Here is a 20354-nt window from a genome sequence, read left to right as displayed (position 1 = left end):
CGAGCAGGCAGGAACAGCAGAGAAACCACGATGCTCTCTTTATTTTTCTCTTTATTTTTTTGTCTTGATAAGGGTGCTGTATAAGTGCCGAAACTTTGGTGAATATTTTTCACAAATATTTTTTTATTGTAATTTGATAATAATAAAAACAAAAATAACGAAAGAAATAAGAAAGAGAAGGAAAGGGATTTGGTTGGTTGCCTTTTATTTTGCATTCTTCTCTTTTATTTTTGGTTAAAAAGACATTATTTTTCTCTTCTTTGTTAGGAAAATTTTTATCTTACTCTTTAAATTGCAATAAGAACATTTTATGGCGGTTGTTTAAATTTTTTCGTTAGATTCTGGGTTTTATTTTCAGCAATTCGTCAGATTAGAGTTAATAAATGTGTAACGTTACGTTGAATATGATCCCCGCCCTCGGCTTCCTGTTACCAATCATAGGTTTTGTCAGACCCCCGCCCCCTGAAGTGGTAACGTAGTTTGTGGACGATTCCTAACTTGCGTGGCGAGCTCTCACTCTGTTGGGATCAGCGCCATCAACTCTGTTAGACCTTTCCAATTGGTAATTGCGAGTTAGCACCTTTTCATCTGTTTTCTCCCAGATAGAACCATTTTGTTTGGACCCGTCGATATGTTTTCAAGAATTTGAGAATTTCTGCAGAGGAGAATGCTTATGATTTATAGATCAAAGCTAAATTGGAATTTTGTTGTTGTTTCCCTGCCTCTGCGATTTGAATCTTATCCTTGTTCCATATATTTTCCTCATTCCACTTTACACTTTATTAGCCAACTCATTACAGAGAAAAATAAATAAATACTGAGTCAGTTGTAATTTTAAAATTCGAACATCATTAGCATATTCTTTTGCACGAATCCTTACTTCCTCTCTTCCTTTAGGTTCATTCTCATTTCAACATCCTCTCATTCAGAAAAACTCTGAGTATTCTGACATCATCTACTCACTTGTATTCGTCAAACTTATATTTAATCGGGACCGATTTCGAAACAACGCAAATTTTCCGAAATTTGTATCGTTTTCCTAGTTTATTTATATAGGTGGAACGCATTTGGAAGGAATTTGTCATGATTCTTTCGTGTTTCGCGAATTTGAGATACATATTCGCTATTGTATTTGATGTGGACTTAAAGTCCTGATGGAACGGTTCATTCTTCTTCTTCCTTAGAGCTGAACTTCCATTATACGACATGGAGGCCTCGGACTGTGTCTTCCTGAGTAGTCCGCAAGTGGTAATCAGAATTCGTCAGAATTCAGATCTTTGCTTCACTTAACGAGAGATTCTCCTGATGTCTAGCTTTTCTTTGTGTTCAGATAGTTCGTGAGCCATTCGTCAACCATGTCGGCGTTTGTCTTCACCCAGTGAATGTTGAATCTGATTTTCTCCAAGCTTTGTTCCAGCATCCGCTGACCATTTCCAACTTCCTTGTTTTTGAAAAACTCTGAGACCTGAAATTAGTCATTATATGTAGAAAATGTAGAGTAGGATCGCTGCTAGAAACATTAGAATTTTGCATTAAGATGAAATTGTGGACTTACCTCCTTGTAATCATACTGAGTGAAGAATTCTGAAGTAACCACATGAATAAGGCCACCCAGCGATAAGGAACCGTTTCCAAAAAGAGCGTGAATTTGAGGCCAAAATGCTTTTAAGTGCCTCCAGGCAAGAAACTTGCCTTCGGCATTTTTGGCAACTGATGCTATCACTGCTTCTACATCTTGTGTCCTCACTTTTTCCCTGTCGGAACTTTTCAGCAGGTATCGTTGAAGCAACCATGGATCGTTGGTTGCTCCAAGAGCTCGAAGCATAATTCGTTTTTCACTGGGAATTTGTGTTTTCTGATAAGTGTCCCAGCAGTAATTCCACTCATTTTGGCCTCCAAATTTGATTCCTGTATTCAATATGCTGTTAATTTTGATTGTTTGAGGTAAATTAAAAATTGCATCATTTAATAATTGTTATAATTACCTGCGGCATACACCACATCACGAATGTTTGGACTGATTCGATTTCCTTTAAACATCCAATTTTCGAAAAGATTAGTCGCCGGTTGCACAACATCATCTAATTGCAATTCCACAGCAAACTGTAGGACGGAAATTCGCAGTAATCTGTGGAAATTAATTTATTTTATTCTAACATTACAAAAAGGGGTTACGAAAGTGTTTCCAAAGCTAGAAATAAATTCGTCTCGCTGCAACTTGAAATGCTTAATATAGAATTCTAAAAAAGGAATTAGAAAGCAAGTTTCATCTCTCTAGATTAATTCTGTGAGTGTGTTGAGTGATACACTCACTTCTTCAGATGAGTTCCCTCGTCGCTCCAACCGACGTATTTGGTTACTGGTCCCAGCAACTTTTTCAGAAAGGCAATGTACTTTTTAAATCCTGAGCTTTCACTGAGTTTTTGCTTCCAAGAATGCAGATATCCTAAAGCTGTCGCCCAGGGAACATAATCCCTTTCGTTTAACAAGTACAAAGACAATTCCAATGGTACCGAAGCATTCAGCTCCCCTGCTTCGCAAAGGGTGAAAACGTCATCCACTAAATTGGCACGATCTGCTGGTGTGAACTTCATATGGTTGGTTAAGAGAGTTCTTATTATAGATGTCCACATATCATCCGGATATGTCACCCGGTAGAATCCTGTCTGATTTACGTTGCATTTTATGTACTCCACGTCTGATGGAATCTCGAAGGTCACTACAAGGAAAAAATTTGTTGCTCTATTGGGATAACACCTTCGGGATTAATTTGCATTATATGAGGAATTCTATATATCAGATTTAGCTCATCTGATTTTAAGATATGTTTGGGGGTTTTTGTTTGCTGGAATGGCCAGTTTTGTGAGGATCTCGAAAAAAATGAATAAGTATTATTTGGGTGTTTAACACAAAATAAAGTGATGATAAAATTTGTTGCAGGAAATTTTTGAGAGGGATAAAGTTTCATTCAGAAATGTTTGCGTTTTTCAAAACACATGTGTTGCCGTGAAAAAAGAAAACAAAGTTTATCCGATATTTCGTTAAAGTTTTTACTGAAAAGGTAATTGTTGTTGCAGCGAATCTTTCATCGGAAATCGATGTAAAGTTTATCTCCTGTTTTTTCTGTGAAAATAACAAATGTTATTTGTTTCGAATATTTACAAAATATATTATTCAGAACTTGTACAATAACGTTTTGAAATCAGATTGAATCCCTTACCAGATATAGATAATATAAAAATAAATTATTCACTTTTTCGATTATCATTAATATTTATATAACTATCAATTATAACCGCCTTTTATATTGTTCTTTTTCTATATTATCTATAGGTAGTTTCGACGAACATATAACTATCTTTCTTAAACTATTTTGCATTTGAAACTCTACACAATTCTGAAAATATAAATGTTTGTAAATTTTTTGATCGGACCATGTTTATGCACAAATAAAAGAGTTAAATATATTTGTTAAATAACTGTTATTTGCTTAAACTATTTTTAAATGTATGAACAATAAATTTGTCACATTTTTTCACGAATTGGCGATAATCTAACAGCGACATGAGCTAATTAGAAATATGAAAAATCAAGATGGCTCATTTAGTTTATTGTTAATTAAAAAAAGAGACTCATTGTTCAAATATGTAAATTTTGAATAGAATAAGGAGGACCGAAAAATTTAGTTTTTTTTACTGATTTTCTAACAAACTATATAGCATTCTGATACCTTTTGTATTCTTACTAAATATCCATAATTGTTCAAATAGATTTTTTCCATTATCTATCAAACATTTACAATTTCGCTGAGTAAAACTAATCAATTATTTTTAAATTGATTAACAAAACGATGGATTCGTATGGTTGGAAATTGTTTAAAAAAACTTAGTTTATTAAATGTAGGTTTTCACTGAAAAATGGCCAAAAATGTAGTTTTTAAAATTTTTTACAAAAATTCTATGGGATTCTGGTACTTATTGTATTTTAAGTACTTACCGATCTTAAAAAAAAATAAAAATGATGTAAATTGTATTAAAAGTAATAGTAGATTGTAAAAAATAAGAAAAATAAAGAATTTAATGGAACTTTTGGAAATTTTTGTAAAAAAAAACGGCATTTTTCTACATTTTCTACCTTATTCTAATCAATAGTTATATTTAAAGAATGAATTATTCTTCAAAGTATTAACCAAAAATTGAAGCTATTACATTGATCTATTATGTTGCTTAATTAGTTCATGTCGTTACTAGAATACCGATAATTTGTAAAAAAATGACTTTTTAAACAAACACAAGTTTTTAAAACCAATAAATGATACGCTTTTATATCTCCATAATAAAAGTACAAAAATAAATGATTGGGGAAAAAATAAGAACTGCCATAATAAAAGTGACTTTTGAAAAAATAATGCAGACAATTAATTTTACTGTCAATAATTTATTAGTTAAATAAATAATTCATTTCTACCTAAGGGCAGTAGTAGAAAAATGTTTTGTCCATGAATCTAAATTTTTTTAATTTTTCTGAAGTGTACAAGTCTTTCAATTAATAAGAAAGTAATTATTATTAATCACTAATGTAGTTTATGAATCCAAAACCTAAATAATTGGAAAAAGTGATTTGGAAAAAGTGATTGGTTTGAAAAAAAATAAAAAATATTTGATAAATATTCCAAAATTCTTCCAAAGTTGAACAATGTATTAAATTTTTTTTAAACTTCTAAGATTCCTAAATATCTTTTAATATGACTAGAATTATTCCTGAAATTGTGAAAATATTCAAAAGTTAAAAGAATTCCCTTAGAATCTTCCAGATTTTTTGTTGAATATTTTACATATCTTTCGAAATATTTTGAAATTTTTCAAAAGAATATTTCAAATTTACACTCGAATAATAGAAAATGTTGGTCATTTTCTTGAAAGCTTTCAAAATTTCCAAAAAGCTTAGAAATTTTGTTTCGAAACCTTAAAATTAATTTTTTTGTTGAATAAATATCATTTTAAGTTTTTTCCGAGATCTTAAAAGAAATTTCTTAATTATCTTGAAACCTTTCAAAATCCTTCAGAAGCTTCATAATATCACAATATCTTCTAAATAAGTTCGCGTTTTTCTTAGAATTCTTCAAAATTCTGCAAAACTGAAAAAATTGCCCTTGAAGCTTTTAGAGTTTTTTCTAAAACTTGGGTAAATCTTTTGAAATGCTCAAAAAATTTAAACAGTATTTTAAAATTGATTTAAAAAAGAAGAAAAAAGAAATTTTGAAGTTTTTCAGGGATCTTAAAAAAATTGGTTTATTCTCTCGAAACTTTTCAAAATTTTTTAAATACTTCTAAATTTTTAGTTGGAAATCTTCAAAAATAAAGATTTTACTGTACATTTTTCAAAATATTTTCAAGTTTAAAATGATTTTTGACTCTTTCTAAAACTTTTAAATATTTTTTTAAGCACACTCCAATTTTTCAAAAATTCCTTTAATCATGCAAAATTTTAAAAAATGTAGTCTGTTTTGTAAATTTAGAAAAAATCTTTAAAAGATTTCCTTATAGTCTTCCAGACACTTTTTGGCCAATTTATGAAATCATCTTAAATTCTTTAAAAAACTTTAATTTAATTTTTCATAAAAAAAGACATTACAAATTTTCCTAAAAACCTGAAAAAATTTGATTATCCATCTAAAAATTTCAAAATGCTTTAATCACTTCTAAATTCTTTGTTAAAAATTTTCAAAAATCTCAATTTTGTTTAAAATTGTTTGAAATCTTAAAATATTAACGTACTATAACGTATATTATAATGTATTATACTAAAGTATTCTTTTAAAATTATTACAAAAAAAATTAGTTTAAATTTGTTTTCAATAATTTGAAATCCTTTTAAGTTTTGATTTTTTAAAAATCTATTTGAAACTTATAAAAATCTTTTAAACTTGCTGGAATATATATTCTCAAATTTTGTATTCTTGGAAATTAAATAAAATTCTACATTTTCTTTTGAAATTTTTCAAAATTACTTGAAATGTTTTCAAATATTTCTCAATCTTCTCTTTAATTTAATTTAAAAAAATGTAAAATCTTTTGAAATTTTCCCAGGAATCTTAAGAAAATTTTTTATGCTCTTGAGACCTTTCAAAATTCTTTTAAAAAACTTTTTTTTTTAAATGTTTATAAACATCAGCATTCTCTTTATATCGTGAAATTTTTAAAGATAAATGTCATATAATATATTTATTACATAAAAGCACAGTTTCCTATGGAGAAATAAATTTAAGTGGCATACTTTTTTAATAGGCTTATGATAATGAAAATATAGATATGACGTATATTAAAAACACTGAGAGTCAATTTTTCAGGTTTAATTTGGCAATCAAAATTTTCGTTGTAAAAAAATTTGGTATGAAGTAAATTATTAAGAATAAGTAAATTATATTAAGTATATTCAAGTTAAGTAAATTTATATTAAGTAAAGATTAAGATTAATTTAGACATTAGGTCAATTATCGATCGATTCTCGTATCGTCAAATGACATTATTTTCTTACCTGATATGAGATCATCACAAATATTAATAATTATTCGTCATAGATTTGTAAATATCATACCATTAGTCATATTCATCCAAATGCTGCTGATGTTCGTTGGTTCCTTATCCGTGTAGTAATTTAATGGAACATACCATTTGTAATTGAATGGTGATTTAGGTTCAAGAAGTTCAGTTTCATTTTCACGCGGAGAAACTAAAAATCTTTTTTGGCTAGCTGTAATTGTGGTTCCTTCTCTTGTGATCGTAATAAGAGGAAAACCCGTTTGCTGAGTCCAAGTGTCCATTATTGCCTAACAAAGTGAATAATTTACAGAGAATGTCGTCATACCAGGAAAATTTATGAAAAGTATCGAAAAGAGAGAAAATACAAAGATAATTTAAAAAAGTTTAACTGATACGAAAATCTGTATCAATACGTTATCAAGCAACAAAAGATTATTGCATTTTTGGTTCATTCTTTTGCAGATCAATTGGTATCTTCTGAGTTAGCGTTTTAGTGAATAAAATATTTAAGTAAGAAATTCAAGGTGTTGAAATGACCCTGACCAAAGTTCAAAACAGCTTACCTTTACATCAAAGGTGTGATTCGCATGTTTCGTGAAAACGGCCCATAAATCATTGGTATCAGCGCTTCCATACGCATGTTTATTCAGATAATCATTCAGTCCACTTCTTAAAACATCTTCACAAAGAAAGTTTTCCAGCATGTAAAGAATTGAGGCACCCTTGTTGTAGCTAATGGTATCAAAGATCGCTTCGATTTCAGTGGGATCTTTGACCGTAACACTGATGGGATGACTACTGGCAAGGCCATCTAGATCCAAAGCTGGCTGTATCTTATCCAAGATGAATTGATCCATCATGCTCCACTCAGGTGCAAGGTGGTTTACGCCTTTGTACTCAAAGTAGCTGGCTGCTCCTTCGTTCAACCAGAGGTCATTCCACCACTTCATGGTTACCAGATTTCCGAACCATTGATGGGCAAGTTCGTGGGCTACAACAACAGCCACCCACTCGTGTGCAACTGTGGAGGTTTCATCAGGATCATAAAGAATTGATGTTTCTCTATAAGTGATGAGGCCCCAGTTCTCCATGGCACCAGCTGCGAAGTCTGGGATGGCTATCAAGTCTGAAAATGGAAAATTTTGATTAGATTCATGGCATATGATTAAGGACTGAAGTGAAATCAACATCTTTGCATCATATGTACCTTGTTTTGGTAGTGGATAATGGACACCAAAGAAGGATTCAAAATAGTCCATTGCTCGAGAAGCTGTGCTAAGTGCATATTTCGCCTGCGAAAGCATAGCTTCTGCAGCATACACACTAACAGAAATGTTTCTGCTCGTCATTTCGGATATCCTCTTAAAATCGCAAACAACAAAAGCCACCAGGTAGGTCGACATCTCCACAGATTCTTGAAAATCGTCCCGGAGCTGTAAATCAGATTGGTTCTATTTCAGGCATATGTAGGGATTCTTCATAATTGATATTTTGTGATGGTAATTAAAAGTTTGATTTTAGGCGTCTTATTATCAGATTCTATTATGAATTTATAAAAATTATACCGAGTAGAAATTGTAAATTACTCTAACTTGTTAGTTCGTTAGTAGTTTTTGTTCTCGCAATTTTTTTTACTTACAAGTCCCGTTCCCATGTAAAATCCAGCATCTTCAGTATTCATTACAGGCATGTTACATAGAGCTATGTGGAACCTGTCTCTGAATATAGAGACTTTGAACTTTGCCTTGAACTGCGGCTCGTCGAAGCAAGGAAACGCAGAACGTGCATATGTTGGTTCAAAATGCGTTGTCGCCAAATACCTAAAAGAGGTTTATAGTAGTCAGAATTTTAGGTCAAAACATGGTTAGTAATTTTAAATTAGGTGGCAGTATCCTCTCTAAAAAAAGTAATGTTTCCAAATATCATGCTAATATCCTACACATTACTGTGAAAAATCAGATTGGCTATTTATTGACTAGAAATTAATAATATTTATTACATATATTTGATATTTAAAAATGAACTCCGCTGTTAACTTTCAATTTATTTACAACTACTGATAATCTAATTTGTGATCGTCATGGTGGCGAACTATTTTTTTCTTTCTTGCAAACACAGATTTTAGATTATCTACTTTGATAAGAGAATAAAACTTAATTTCTCTAAAGAAAAAAATGTATTCATTTTCGTTAATTTTTTATTGGTATTTTAAGTGCGCGCTAGTTATTACATTCAGAAAAATATTGGTTTTAAAATTAAGAAGCAGTTTTTTTAACATATTTGTTTTCATTAAACAAAAAATAACTTCAAAATGAAGAAAACCAAAGTCAAATTTTCATTAGCCCAATGATCCATTTCTATGAGCCAAAGAAATTTCTTTGAATTAAATTTCATTCAACCAAAAATAACTTCGCATTGAAAAAATCATTTCAAATCAAAGAACAATTTTCATTGAAACAAAAAACCATTTCTTTGGATTAAATTTAAGTTTCTTTGATTGAGAGCCTATGATTAATTTTCTTTGATTAAAATTTTTTTCTCTAAGATTAAGATTTTAAAGATGTATACAGATCTCAATGGATTTTCGAAGATACCTTTGGGTTTTGAACAATTTCAAAAAATTTCGACGTAAATGATTTCAAAGGGTTAAACAGAATATATATGAGTTTTTAGTTACCGATTTAGGAATGTGAGTTACAAAATATCTTAGGTCATTTTAAGAGATTTTTAGGAATTGGGAAGTATTTTATAAGATTTTAGGTAATTAAAAATTAGTTTAAGACTTTTTATAGCATTGTTAAAAGGATTTAAAGTAACTGTAAAACATTTGTGAGATTTTCACAGATTTTCTAAGGATTTCAAGTATTTCAAGAATATTTAAAGGCGTTTCCAAAAGTTAAAAAAAAATCGCATGACCTATTAAAGGATGTTAAGGGGTTTCAAAGGATATATATGCGTTTAAAATAATTTTTGAAGAGAATCACTCACAGATATTCCAATGATTTTGTAAAAATTTTCAATGGGTTTAAAAATATTTTACATAATATCAAATTTACAGAGGTGTCCACTGGTTTTCAGAGATTTCAAGGGATTTTAAGAAATTTACAGACCCTAAACTACATAAAAATATTTTAAAGATTTTCGAAGTATTTCAAAACGTTTCAACTGATTTTTTAATATTTCGAGGGATTTTTTAGTATTTAAACGGATTTCTAACTATGTTAAAGAATTTAGGGAGATTTCTAGCAATTAAAAATTAATTCAAAATACTTAAATTCAGAATTATTCAAAAATAAAATATTTCTTAATATTCCTAGAAAAATTTAAAATAATTTTTTATTTTGAATATTTCATTTTAAACGTACAGGTAAAAAGCTTTCAAAAATGGTTAAAAAAGAATTTAGAAAAATGTAAGCCAATTTCTTAATTTTACAGGATGGATAAAAAATTAGAAGTTTTGAACCTATTTTAAAAATAATTAACAATTTGAAAACATTATGAAAATCTTAAAAACTGTAGATTTTTAAAAATGTTGAAAAATTTGTTTGTAGCTTATTAAAAATTTGTAAAGATTTGGTGAAAGTTCAAATAAGTTTGAGAGATATTTAGAAGTTTAAAACAAAATATTGTTGAATTAGGAAAGTTCAAAAAAATAAAAATGATTTTTTTCTAAGCTTGAAAGTTTAAAGTTATTTTTTATTTCGAAAAATGAATTTTTGAAGAAAATTTACAAACCTTTCGAAACATTTCAAAATATTTTTAAAAGTGTCTAAATAAAAAATTGGTAGATTTGAAGGCCATTTGTTTCTATTTTAGAAGATTTTTCAAAAATTTGAGGTGAATTTTCAATTACTCAAAGAGGTGTTTTAAATTTTCCTCAAAAGTTGAAAATTCTAAAAAATTTTAACTTTAAAACAATGTATATATTTTTAAAGATTTCGAGATGAAATTTGAAAGCTTCTTAAGAATTTTGAAATGTATCAAGATAATAACGAAATTGTATAAAGATTTCTGGGAAATTCTAAATTGATTTTTAATTGCAAAAAATTATTTGTAAGAGAAAATTAAAAAAAATGAACATTTCAATAGATTTCCAAAAGTTTCAACAAACATTCTGGAAGATTTTAGTTGAAAACTTACGTAGGAATTTTCTAAATACTTTTTCGACACATAGAATTTTCAAAAATGTTATGGAATTTTCTCCAGAAACCTAGAAAAATTATATTGAAATTATATTTATATGGACTTAAAATAAATAATCAAATAAATTTTGAAAATACATGGTTTTTCAAAATTTTTATTTCATATAGAAAATGATTTTTTCCTTTAAATTAGAATTTGGTCAATAGTTTTGTTCTTATTTGACTGCTAAAATTTGTTGGCTGATTATGCAACTGTTTTATTGCAAACTGGTGTTTCTTCTTCAAGAATTCAAAAATTTAATTCTTTTTGGTTTAAACGCAACTTTTGAATTGGAAACTAATTTTTTTTTGGTACGGAATTCAAATATTTTGTTGATAATTTGTCTTTTTTGTTCAAAGTTTATCTCTTTGTTTGCAAAGGTAGCTATTTGCTTTGGAAATTCGTATTTTTTTGATCAGTTCAACTGTTTTCGATTAGGAGTTAAAAAAAAATATTTTTTTAATTAAATATTTATTATAACATTTTTTGTTTAGAAGTCTTTTTTTGGTTCAAATAAATTGCTTTGTTAAAAATTCATTTTCTTGGTTGTAGATTTATGGTTTTAGCAGAAAATTCATTTCTTCGGTTGAAAATTTAATAAGAGTCTTCGAAAGTTCGTCCTTTTTGGCACTAAATTTATCTTCCTATTAGAAAATTCATGTATTTGGTTAAAAATTCATTTGTTTTGGTTAAGGATCGAACAATTTTCAAAATTTCAAAAGTTTCTTGGAAAATTTGTCCTTTTTGGCACTGAATTTAGCAGCTTAATTGAAAATTCATCTGTTTTGGTTGAGAATTCAACAATTTGGTTAAAAATTCATCTTCTTTAATTGAAATATCAATTATACATTACATTTTTCGTTGGTGATTCATATTTTTTGATTGATCATTAACATTTTTTTGAAATTCTGATTTGATATGTGAAATCTTAAAAAATATTTTTGAATTTTTGCAAAAATCTTAGGACACTTATATTTATATAAACTGAAAAACAAATGAGCTTAAGAAAATAAACGGTTATACCAGAATTTTTATTTTATTAAATACGGCTTTCCCCTCCATTTTTAATGATAAAATATTGATAATAACCTCTTTTCTCCTTCAGCAGTAACGTAACTACTGAGGTAAAATCCTTCGAGGTCGTTTTTTAATTTTGAAACAAATCTCAGATGGACTGTATAATTCCCTTTCTTTCGAAATTTACTCTCCTCTAATTCCAAATAAACCTGCTGATGTTTTGGATATTCAAGCATTTTAGCAACCTTTAATCTGTGACCTTTACGATCCTGGACCATCTAGAACATTAATATGTTTTCATATTTTAAGTGTACATATAAAACATATAATGCGCAAATTAAAAAATATTCTGCTTCCCTAACCTTTTCATTTATTGTCAAATTTTTACTATGGAAGACGATAAAATTGGTCTCTTTGTCCACGAAGAACTCAATTGTGACTTGTCCTGTTTACAAATATAATACGATTAAATACCAAATTATTTATATTTAAATCAATGTTTCCAAATAACAAGGTTCTACCTCAGAGAGGCCAAATAAAAAGGTGCTAACTCGTAGAGATAAAATAAAAAGGTTCTAACTCGCGCGGCTATCTCTCGAAGCTTCAAAATAAATTGCATTGTGAACATCAGCGTCCTGAATTCTGTAGCACCTTTTATAGTTGGTCTCGCCAAGTTAGCATCTTTTCATTTGCCTTCTCCGAGATAAAGACTTGTCATTTTGACACGTTGAATGATTTTCTATGTCTTCAATGTTTTGTTGTCTGAAATACCTTTGACTTCCAGCGTCGTTAGGTTTGGATGGATAGTGATGATATACCTAGTAGGATGAGCGAATGAGGGTAACCTTACGTTATTCCACGGGAATACCTACAAAAAATTAGCAGTTGTTAGTAAATTAAGTTTCTTATACAGAAGAACAAATTACGCATTAATGGATTTCAATCAAGTTAATGTATAGAATTCCTGAAAATAAAATCAAGAATTTAACGACAAAATTTAGATGATCAGCATAAAATGGTCTAATTGCAATTCAAAAAACTTAATACAAACAATTTTAAACTCTCACTACTAAATTGACTGATCCAAGATGTTTCAAATCATGTTTATTTTTTCAAGTTTAAAATTTCCAGAATCAGAATTGCATTAGAAGTATGTTTACAACAAGCTTACATTACTGATCTTTTGAAACAACAGATTTTCCTTAAACGGAAATTCTTAATGATAAAAAAATATGACAACAAACTTTCTATCTTGATTGATCAGCAAACTAATGTTCAAGAGCAAAATTTAAATTTACACAGGCTTTTTGAAGAAGGAGATAAGGATCATTGGCTTGTGAATTTGACAGATATTCAAATTTCTAATGAAGTTACAGAGATTCTCAGATTAGGTAAAGGTTTTAGTAACCGTGTGATAAAAAGTAAGTCCAAAGAAATGATGGAAATAGTCAAAGATGTCGAATCAAGTACACATAATGTTCCGATGAGATTAGCAAGATCTTCGAAACAAGATGTTACATTAGTCAAAGAGCTCTGTTGATGAAAATTGTTTTCCACGTTAGTAATATTGATTGTAATATTTCTGAAATTTTTATTATAACGAAAAGTTTTTTTAGAAACAACCCTGATATAATTTGCATGAATGCCGATAAAGGTAATATTACTGCTTGTATGAGAAATCCAGATTACGTTACGGATATGGAGGATTTACTTTCCAAAAATGATGATTTTGATTTATTGAATGAAAATCTGTTAAAACAATTAAAAAGAGACACTTTAAATATGCTTAACAATTGGAGAAAGAAAACACTGTTAAGAAAAGGTATAAGATGGACTGATATTAATACTGAAGACACAGTTCTTGCCAGATGTTATGATTTGAGAAACATTCACAAAGATGGCTATCCTTTGAGAATATTAATTTCGACTATTAATACTGCCACTACATTTTCAGAGCAAAACATTAAATTGAGTCTCAAATACTCAATAAAAGCATCAGAATACAATATTTTAAATAGTTAGAAGTTAAGAAAAAATTTTTATTAAAAAAATATTAAATAGATAAGACAAACTTAACAAAGTACTCGATTATGTCAAGAAGATTTTATGAAAGGGATTTCGTTTTTACTATGAACTCAACTTATTTTTAATTTCATAGATCATTTTATATAGACAAATGTTTGGTGCTCCTATAGGTACAATTATTTCTCCGATTTTAGCGGAAACAGTTATTGAAGATTTAGAGGTATTTGCTTTCAAAAAGTTAGCATAGAAAAAGCTAAAGTTAAATTTTGTTGCATGTAAAATATTCCGCTGTTAAAGTTTACATGCTATTTAACGAAAATTTATCATACGATGGAATAGAAGCTGTCGTCTGCAGCGTCCGTAGCAGCGATGAGAATACGGCAAAATATGAGTGAATTCGAGCTAAAAATCAGGACAACAGATTTAAAACAACGTTTTCTTTTATTCGTGAATTTTCCGTGAATGAAAATAAAGAACTTGACACAACAACTATCTTTTTTTTTCGAACAAAAAGAAACATAGGAATCGAATTAATTTTAAGGTTGAAGCGTTAATAAGAGTTCTCATACGATAAATAAGTTGCATCTTTAATTTATTTCAGATTTAAATTGAGTTTGAATATCAATAATTAAAAATTAATCATAATGTAAAATTATATTTCAAATTTCAATTTAAAAGTATAGTTTCATGAATAAAATGTCAGGATAGAAATTGCTATCTCACAACTTGTGAACTATGATTAAGATCATAGTAAATAAGGCTAGTTTTCGATTGGGGGTCAAATGCTTCATTTTTAATCACGAAAAATCTATTTTTATCCGCCCGCGATAAGTGCAATTGAAAAAAAATGAGTTTGTAATACCTGCAATGTTTAAATGATCTTCGCTTTGCTGTCAATTACTTAGCCGATTACGCTTTTCATTTGAAAAAATTATTCCGAGACCAGTTTACAAACATGAAATTATCTGAGTTTCGTGTAAAGCTTATTCCATGAGTTTAATTTCTGTTGCAGCGAATCTTTGATCTCAAATCGATGTAAACTTTATTTTTTCATTTCTCTGTGAGATGTAATTTTGCCTTTTTACTTTCGGTATGTTTTTCGATTTGATTTTAAAGAGGGTTCTCAAAGCAACTACGGCTTTGACGATTACATTCTCATTACTAAACTCGCGCTCGATAATTCGTGCCCACTTCAAAAACTTCATTAAAATAATTTTTAAATCTTTTTAAAATGTACTAAAAATAACGATTTAAACTTATGGATCTCTTACAAAATCAAAATTGCATATTTTTGAAAATGATTCAACTTTTTGGAAAATTTGTCTAATTAAAAAATTTCATGATAATAGTTTCGAAAATAATTTATTTTACATCTAGTAGAAATTTGGATTGATATTTCCTAACCTAGAAAATGATTTGTTTTTCCTTTTTTAGAAAATTTTCAAAATGTTGAAAAGCATATAAATTTTTGAAGTTTTATCGAATTTAAAAATGTCAATAGGATAATTTGCAATTCTTTTTGACGTGTATCAGAAAATTTGACAAACATTTTTTAAATTCATACCAAATTTTTATTCAAATTTCGAAAAAGCTCAAACTTTCTGAATTTTCGTCTAATCGAAAAATTTAACTGACATAATTTCTAAATATATTTGATATCTAGAGACGAATTCAGATGAAATTCTCTAATCTTTTAGAAAAATATTTATTTTTTATGTTTCTGCACATTTTTAAAATTTTCAGAAGTACATAACTTTTCTAATTTTCTTATACAGAAGAACAAATTACGCATTAAGAAATTTCAATCATGTTAATGTATAGAATTCCTGAAAATAAAATAAAGAATTCAACGACAAAATTTAGATAACCAACATAAAATGCTCTAATTGCAATTCAAAAAACCTACTTCGAATAATTTTAAATTCTCACTACTAAATTGACTGATCAAAGATGTTTCAAATCATGTTAATTTTTTTAAGTATAAAAGTTCCGGAATCAGAATTGTTATTGTTTATTTTTCTGAACATTTTAAGAATTTTCAAAAGTACATAACTTTTCTAATTTTCATCGAAGTTAAAAATTTTATTTAGATAATTTGCAAGTCTTCTACCTATCTATAAGAAACTTTAACAAAAAATTTCAATTTTGAAAAAAAATTTTTTTAAATGTTGAAAATGCTCTAAATTTTTTATTTTGGTTGAAAATATCTGCTTAACGAACTTAGCATTTATTTTGGGAAATTTAAGAAGTGTATCAAAGGCTGACTTGATTGGACAAATCCTTCAAAAGTTAGCGTGTCTACAACATTCAGGTAACCATACATACAGAGATACAGACGTACAGACACCGATGAAATTGTATGATTTTCGGATTCTGTGAGTGCCGAAACGTGAAAATGCGTTTAAAACCAGAGATCGAAAATTTGGATAATTACATAACACTCTCATGAATGAGAATGTAAAAAACAAACATTTTTTTGGTCATAGAAGTAATTACACAGGTGTGAATTGACCATCCGCTCACGGTCGGGCTAACCGTCGGACGGTCGGTCCAACTTTGTGCGCCACGTCGGGCCAACATTTGGTCCCATATATGGGCCATGTATCAAGATGACGCCGGCCCAACCTTCGACAAAAATTAATTTAAAAAAAAGTTATTTTTAAAATTATTATTACATAATCTTCACTTTTTACCATTACTAAATACATAATTGACTTACACGGTTATTCACACTTTTAATTGCACGTTTTAACGCTTTAAAAAATCGAACTCATCCAGGATTCTAACCCTAACTAAACTAGTGTATTTTACCGCGTACTCTAACCACTCAGCTATCGAAGTACTTGAAGTTTGTTTACAAAAACTGTGTGTTGTATTTTCTACATAGATACATTTGAAAAGAGCGTTTACAAATTGGGAAACTATACTTTAAAAATATTCAGTGTTCGATGCTTTTTTAGATTTTTCAAATTTTGCAGGATTTAGAATTAACTTTATTATATATTAAAATAGATACATTTTGAATACGCAGCATTATTAAATTAATAATTCTGACTTTTTCATTTGAACATTTTTCATTGTGATATTGTGCCACACATTACAATTCCTAAGCGCTATACAAATTAATCCGATTTTGCCAAATTAAAACTTTTTCGAATTAACGGACAAAAAAGTTTGTGAGGAAGTCCGTTAGCATGTTCGCTATCATTTACCAAATTTTTAAGACAAAATATTTATTATTCTAGAAAAAAGCCGGGGGAACCTAAAATTGGTAAAATGAATTTAACAAAGTTTTTTCATTTTTGTTGATTTGAAACTAAAGTTGATAATTTAAAAGATATCTAAATAATAAATATTTACCCTTAAAAGTTTCTATTTTTGGTTAAGAATTTTTAATGGCTTATTTGAAATATTTATATATTTCTACGAGTAACACACCTATCCGACATCCCAATAATACAAGCAGGTCAACTGCGGCCGAAAGCAAATCTATCGAAATGAAGTAGGTTATGTGCACCCAATGTTACAGGCATATGTGACGTTGGCGGACAGGCCAACTCTTGACCACAGTTGGGCTGACTGCCGTTTCACGGTCTTTTTGTGACAATCAACCATAGTTTATCCAACGGTCTGCTCGTACTCGGGCCAATGTTTGACCGACCATCGGGTGCATCAAGGTGACTTATGTCAATCCGTCTGCTGTATCTAGAGTCGGACTGACCGCATGATTGTGGTCGTAACGACCAATCTGCCACAATTTATCCGATTGTCGTACCATAGTTGGGCCAGAATTGGGCTGAAGGTCGGCTGTTCGCTTGCTGCCGACGTCCGTCGCCAACGTCGGTCCGACCATGGCACCTTAAAAACATCTTGGTCGGCCCAACTCTGGTTACCGTAAATCGGTTACCATACCAGGGCCGACTTTAGGCCGATGGTCAAGCTCTGGCATCCGACCGAAATTGGCACCTGGGTAAAGGTCAGGATGGTAATATTATTACCATATGGTATAGGAAAAGTACATATTCAGGTAGAATTTTAAATTTTCTTTCTGCTCATCCTTTTCAAAACAAAATTGCAGTAATCAAAAACTTAGTTAACAGAGCTTTAGGTTTGTCCCATGTTTCAATCACAAAAGAAATTGGAATATTTTTAGGAATATCCTTTTTCTAAATTATTACATAAAAAGGTTAATTGAGAAACATATTACAGTTGGAATTGAACAAATAAAAAACAAAGTAATGTTTTTACTGCAGAAAATCCGAAACATTTGAAGGAATTTAGTTCTTTTAATACTTTTGTTCTTTCACTTTTTAACCAAATTTCGAAAAATATAGAATTTCTGTTGAAAAAGTTTAAGATTTATACTATTTCCCGTATGCCATTTAAAGGGAATTCAATAATTACTTTTTGCAAAGATCCTTTGGGTAAGTTTGAAAAAGGTGGCGTTGCCCACAAGATCATTACAATAGGAGCATTTGATGGTGTTTTCAGGAACTTTATGCATTAAATAGATTATTGGACGTTATATGGGATTTTAAATTTCTTACATTTTGGATTTCAATCATATATAAATTTATTTTAAAGAAGAAGATACTATTTGTGATTTGTAAATGATCAAGATTCGTGGTATTGTAATACCATACAGTTTAAAATCGCATCTTTTTTTGGACAAAAATTGACCGACTGTACAATTTTTCACGGATTTTGATGTTTTCAAAAAGAAATTACCACACGTCTTTCAGGTGCAAGAAACTGTGAATATTTCACTCCGACTAACAATAATTTCTTACTTGACAACTAAAATTTTTTATCGTTTAAATTTCCAGTGATAAAAATTCTTTTAAATTTTTCTAAATTATTGAGAAAGCTCATTAATCAATCTAATGATTAACTAGAAATAAAGGAGGGAAAGGCAAAATGAAATAACTGACAATTTTCTGAAAACGGGTTTTTTTCGCTAGAAAATTCTCAAAAATTCAAATACAAATCGTGTTAAAAGGATTTTTTCGAAATCGTATTTTTTATGGTACCAATACCTTTAAGTTACATTTTCACATCCATTAAAAATAGAATAACTAACAGAATCAGAATTTTTCAGGAGAGCCCAAAGAAGTTCTGTAAAATCGAAATTATCATGTAAAGATAAGTTATTCATTTTCGAGGATTGCGATAAAAAATGTAATCTTTAGTTTAAATTTTAAATAAATAAAAACTTGCTCGTGAGATATTAAGTATCTGAATGAGGGTGAAAACGTTTTGATCTTAAAATGTGAATCAATTCTGAGTAAATCGTCAAAGAATTTCCAGGTTAAAATTTAATAGGTTTTGAAAATCGGTTTTCTGTAACGATTGAAAATCAAATTTTTTAATTTTTACAAAAATGAAAACTTGTTCCCGAGATATGAGGAAGCTGAATAAGAATAATAAATGTTTGGTACAAAATTATTAATATTATTACGCAAAAATACAAAGCTAAAATACTACGCTAAAATTTCAATGAATTTTATTTATTATTGTATTAGGAAACGAGAATTCATACAAACTTTGTATCGCCACGTGCATATGTTTAAATAAAAATCTTTTTTGCAATAAACCGATTTTTTAACAAATGCTGTTTATGCAGTTCTGTACTGCAACCCGTCAACTAAACTGAATAAATGTTCAAAATAATTTATTATTTATCTTTTATAGGCAGCTTAAAAAAAATTCCTTGTGTGTTTTTTTTATGAGAATAACTTTGAAAATTACTTGTCCAACTTTGATTTCAAAAATTATGCATCGTCATGCTTGACAGATTATTTACATCCCAGATGATTTTAGTGGGATGATGCAAACTATAGGAAATATAAACTATTATGTGTTATTGATTGTCTAGAATTTTCATATACAATTTTCCGTAAGATTATTTTAAATCAAATATTAATATCTAAAATTAATTTTTATTAGCATGCATATATCATATTAATTTACCTCGCCGTTCGTTGCGAGCGGTTCAGAGCCTTCCTCATCCTCGTCGATTTCCAGATTCGCTGGCTTTTCTCCAGCGCAAGGGCAGTCTGCGTAAATAATTATTTATTAATCAATGAATATAAAACTTTGATTTTTAAATAATTTTATGTGATGCCTACATTTTTTGGGCAACGGATTTTTGATAATTACCCCTCCCCACCCCCTACCGACTAGTACCGAAGAAATAATATGATGTAGTTCTATAATTCTTTTATTTGCAGACTTACAATATTTATTTAAACTGATAAATAATAGATTAGTTACGAAATAGTTCAATTTTCATTTTTAAAAAATCAATTTTGAAGCCTGTGGTTGAATGCTTAACACAAAAATATAAATTTTAAACAAAAAATGGAATAGTTCAATTTGTGGGTAAAAAATTGATTTTCAACAAAATAGTTCAGTTTTAAACTAAAATGACGAATCATCAACCAAGAAAATGTATTTTTAGCAAAGGAGTAGAAATTTCAACTGAGCCGTTCAATTTGCAACTAAATAAGAGGATTTTTAAAGAAAATGCTTGAATTTTGAATTAAATAATAGAATTCTTACATAAAAATACAAATTTTTAAACTAGTT

The 20354-nt window shown here is 29.0% G+C and overlaps 1 protein-coding gene and 1 long non-coding RNA gene across 3 annotated transcripts in view; one reads left to right on the top strand and one right to left on the bottom strand.

The window, feature by feature from the left end:
* LOC117166980 overlaps nt 1–20354 on the top strand; it is a 79387-nt gene that overhangs the window by 28949 nt on the left and 30084 nt on the right. The window contains exon 3 of one of the 2 annotated variants that reach the window (XR_004466338.1): nt 7306–8536. The exons of the other annotated variant lie outside the window; for it this stretch is intronic. This is a non-coding gene — a long non-coding RNA (uncharacterized LOC117166980). Of the gene's footprint in view, nt 1–7305; nt 8537–20354 lie in introns of those variants that run through there. 2 annotated transcript variants of the gene reach the window in all.
* The window catches only part of LOC117166977 (endoplasmic reticulum aminopeptidase 1-like), a 95472-nt gene continuing 76301 nt past the window's right edge, over nt 1184–20354 (bottom strand). Inside the window, exons 3-14 of the mRNA XM_033351488.1 lie at nt 19737–19822; nt 12513–12609; nt 12104–12186; nt 11814–12019; nt 8182–8362; nt 7750–7975; nt 7106–7668; nt 6598–6829; nt 2314–2719; nt 1986–2128; nt 1556–1908; nt 1184–1465 (exon numbers count right to left, since the gene is read on the bottom strand). Coding sequence (XP_033207379.1) covers nt 1310–1465; nt 1556–1908; nt 1986–2128; nt 2314–2719; nt 6598–6829; nt 7106–7668; nt 7750–7975; nt 8182–8362; nt 11814–12019; nt 12104–12186; nt 12513–12609; nt 19737–19822 — 2732 coding nt within the window. The 3' untranslated portion in view covers nt 1184–1309. The remainder of the gene's footprint in view (nt 1466–1555; nt 1909–1985; nt 2129–2313; nt 2720–6597; nt 6830–7105; nt 7669–7749; nt 7976–8181; nt 8363–11813; nt 12020–12103; nt 12187–12512; nt 12610–19736; nt 19823–20354) is intronic.

This window comes from Belonocnema kinseyi, chromosome 2, assembly GCF_010883055.1.
Source record: "Belonocnema kinseyi isolate 2016_QV_RU_SX_M_011 chromosome 2, B_treatae_v1, whole genome shotgun sequence".
NCBI lineage: Eukaryota > Metazoa > Arthropoda > Insecta > Hymenoptera > Cynipidae > Belonocnema > Belonocnema kinseyi.
Note: the sequence above shows the minus strand (reverse complement) of the source record. Positions and strands in the feature narration are given on the sequence as shown.